The sequence below is a fragment of the Echinops telfairi genome, unplaced genomic scaffold (assembly GCF_000313985.2).
Source record: "Echinops telfairi isolate 266 unplaced genomic scaffold, ASM31398v2 ScPeMD7_7425;HRSCAF=8463, whole genome shotgun sequence".
NCBI lineage: Eukaryota > Metazoa > Chordata > Mammalia > Afrosoricida > Tenrecidae > Echinops > Echinops telfairi.
In genome coordinates, this window is record NW_022111325.1 from 2,545,497 (window position 1) to 2,548,783 (window position 3,287).

The 3,287-nt window shown below is 57.4% G+C and overlaps 1 protein-coding gene across 2 annotated transcripts in view; it reads right to left on the reverse strand.

The window, feature by feature from the left end:
- ARHGEF2 (Rho/Rac guanine nucleotide exchange factor 2) overlaps positions 1-3,287 on the reverse strand; it is a 63,489-nt gene that overhangs the window by 23,116 nt on the left and 37,086 nt on the right. The window contains exon 1 of one of the 2 annotated variants that reach the window (XM_004714683.2): positions 45-197. The exons of the other annotated variant lie outside the window; for it this stretch is intronic. Within the exon in view, the coding sequence (XP_004714740.1) occupies positions 45-107 (63 nt within the window). The 5' untranslated portion in view covers positions 108-197. Of the gene's footprint in view, positions 1-44; positions 198-3,287 lie in introns of those variants that run through there. 2 annotated transcript variants of the gene reach the window in all.

Genomic DNA, 3,287 nt, shown 5'->3' on the forward strand with positions numbered 1-3,287 from the left:
CTGAGCACCGCGGACCGAGAAGGGGGGAGGGTCTGGGAGCCCACCTTGCTCGCCAGCTCTTTGCTCCGGTCGATCCGCGCGCGGGTGAGCGATTCAATCCGAGACATAATCCGATGTCGGGGAGCCCGGGAGGACGCCGCCAGCACCCAGGCGCCCAGGAATCGTGGGAGGGGGGAAGGGTGGGGGAGGGGTCCGCCCCGCACGCGTTGGTCTTGGGGACAGGAAGTCTGACTCCCCTCGCCCGGCACCCTGAGCCAGTTCCTCAAACCCGAGTCTCCACCCCCCGCCCGAGGGCGGGTACGAGCGCGCGGGACGGGGCGCACCGGGAAGCGGAGGGGCAGCTTGGGGAAGTGCAGGGCTTCTGGGACGGGTTGGGGCCCCCCGAGGTCGGCTGCCCCTTCCTTCAGTCCCTGGGAGCACCTTCCAGACCCCAGCACCTGTATCTTAACTCTCGGTTTAGTTTGTTTTGTTTAAACCTGCCCCTGCCCATCCCGCAGGCTTTGCCCGACACAGGTCTCTCCACCCCCCATACAATCTTTAAAGACCCGCCGGCGGGGCGAGGGAGGATTCCATGCAGCCGCAGCTCCCCAGGGAACCGGGCACAGTTCCTGCCAGGCCTTCGGGGCTCCTCAAAGCAGGCCAGGGCAGACCCCTTTTACGCCCGGGGGTGGGGACAGGGAGAGGAAATTGCAGGGGGCACTAAAGGCTGGGTCTGCACCGAGAAAGGCCGACGGAGGATTGGCTCTCCTGGGTCCAAAGAGAGGAGTGTAGGGGGCGAGAGCATTCTCCTGCAAGCCCCTTCCCCTCCGGGGCCGCCCAGCCCATGCTCCGCCCGCCCCACTTCTAGCTCCGCCTCTGCCGCCGGCCACATCTGGAGATTCGACGCCTACGGAAGGGCAAACGCAGCCTAGGAAGTCCTTCCTTGTGTCCGACCCCATCCCGCCAATGGTCTACGGCTCCCTGCAAAAGACCAGAAGGCGGTCTGCACCAGTCAGGAAGCAGTTGGGGGCAGGGCTGCGCTTCCCACCAGAGGCCTGGGGTGTTGTGAATGTCCCTCGCCCTGGAACCTCTGGCCCAGCCTAAGCCAACTTCCAGTGAGTTTAGGACTATTGAGAAAACGTCTCCCCCAGCGCGGTTCTTTTTTGCCCCCCAGGGTCTCCCAGTTCTCTGGAGAAACCAGAAGCGCTGGGAGCCTGGGATCCAGCACCCAGCCGGATTCTGGAAGGGGTAGGGGAAGCTCCAGGCAGACCCAGCTCCCTGTCCCTCTCCGCAGCAAGGCCAAGCTGCGGGTTTCAAACCCAACTCGGCACCCCGGCCGGTGCCAATTTTAGCCTCTGACACTATTTTGGGCTCCACTGCCTCACCGCTGGCTGTTGGTTCCTCACCCGGAGCACCACCCCCACGCTGCTCTCCGGCTTTCCCCTCCTGCCTAGCAACTCCTTCTTCACCTCCTTCACCCAGTCCCCAGCTCAGGAGCCTTATATAGCAAAGGCCAGGAAAAAGGAGAGGGAGTATGAACCAGGCCTACAGCAGGTCCGATGGAAATTCAAAGGCGGAATTTCAAATGAACTTTCCCCAGGGCCCTGAGGAAAGCTAGTTTCGCCTGGTTGGCACCTGCAGGGAAATCCTATGGGCAGATTCCAGGAACAAGTACCCCGAGTTCGTAGTTCCCAGACCTCAGCCACCGAACCCTATCTCCCAAGTGGGAGCCGGGGCTGACACTAATGTTAAAAACAGCCCTAGGACGGAACCGCGGCCTTAGGGCTCCGCCCACTGAAGCTCACAGGAGTGGAGGGACTGGGCTGGGACCTCAGCATTCCTCCAGGGCGCCAGGGTCCAGGGCGGTCTCCCCTCTAGCAAGCTAAAGATGGGATTTTAAAGGGCCAGACTCCAACCTCGACACCTAATCTACCTGAGGCCTGAACCCCAGGGTTTCTTCCTGAGTCTTCCCAGTCCCCAAATTCAACTGAGAAAATCTCTACGGAAGCAGAAGACCTGACCCGCCAGCACTCAGCTATCATGTCACCCCAACCTGCAGCCTCCTTTCCATTCTGTGGGCTCTTGGTTACACAGCCGCTGGACCTCAGCCTGCTTCTTCCTCTTAGGAGGGGAATAATAGGGAAAAGGATTGAGGGCAGGGTATGTAAACACACTGTTCTGCCTTTAAAATAACTTGGCTTTTAGATTCAATTTCCATTTTCTGGATCTTCTAACACAATGAGCCCTTCTTTCTCCTTGACACCCCCTGCCTTGTTCCAAACCCCTTCTCCCCAACCTTCTATTCCTAGCAACGGGTACCTCCAATACCTTTTTAGACACACACACACACACACACACACACACACACACACACACACAGCCAGTCTGAATTTCTGCCAGCATCCAAAAATAGTTGTCACCTCTCTCAGCCCATTTAACTTGACAAGTGTGTCCCTCACCTTGTAGAGACCTTGGGAGAGGGGAGGAGTCTCGGAAAAGAACCTGGTTGTCTGAGTCTTGGTCAATAGGGAGCAGATGGAGCCGGAGGAGAAATGTGGGCCCCAAGCCCCACACTGCACAAGAGGTTGTTTGTTTTTCTCTCTATTACTCTGGATGTTGTGTATTCACAACGAAGGGGGGTAGTTCAGATGTACTTGTCCCTAAGGACCATCCGGCAGAGAAGATAGTAGAAGGGAGCCCAAAGCCATTGCCACCCACTAGCCTTGGACTCATAGCAACCCCTCGAGGACTTGCTATGCGAGAACTGCCCCCAAAGGCTCCCAAGACAGTCAGCCACATCTTTCTCCAGCAAGTCAGCTGGCAGGTTTGAACTGGCAATCTTTCAGTTGGCAACCGAATGCCCAACAGACCACCAGAGCTCTTCTGGGAGGGAAGAAAGTGAGTAAACCATTGGGCTAGGCTCACTGAGAAAAGGAGAGGCAACATTATATAATCAAAGCTCTGGGCCCGCACTATAGCTCCACTTCCTAGGGACTGTGAGCTCTTGGGCAAATACAGCCTCTAAGTTTTCTTGCCTGTAGCATGGAGATGAAAACCTTTATCTTTGCCAGAGTCGTTATAAGAATTAAGTGAGATGACCTCTGGGAGCGTGTCCTGTCAACTGTACAATGCTGGTCAAGTGGGAAGGAATCAGCGTTTCCTCCTCTCTCTGCTTCACTGAGCTGCTCTGCAGCCCCACCTCCGTTTTCCTGCTTCACAGCCCTGAGCCCTGAGCCCTGACCCTGAGTGATCGAGCGAGCCAGCAAAGTCTGAGAAGAGGGAGATAGGAGGTGAACCAGAAACAGGGA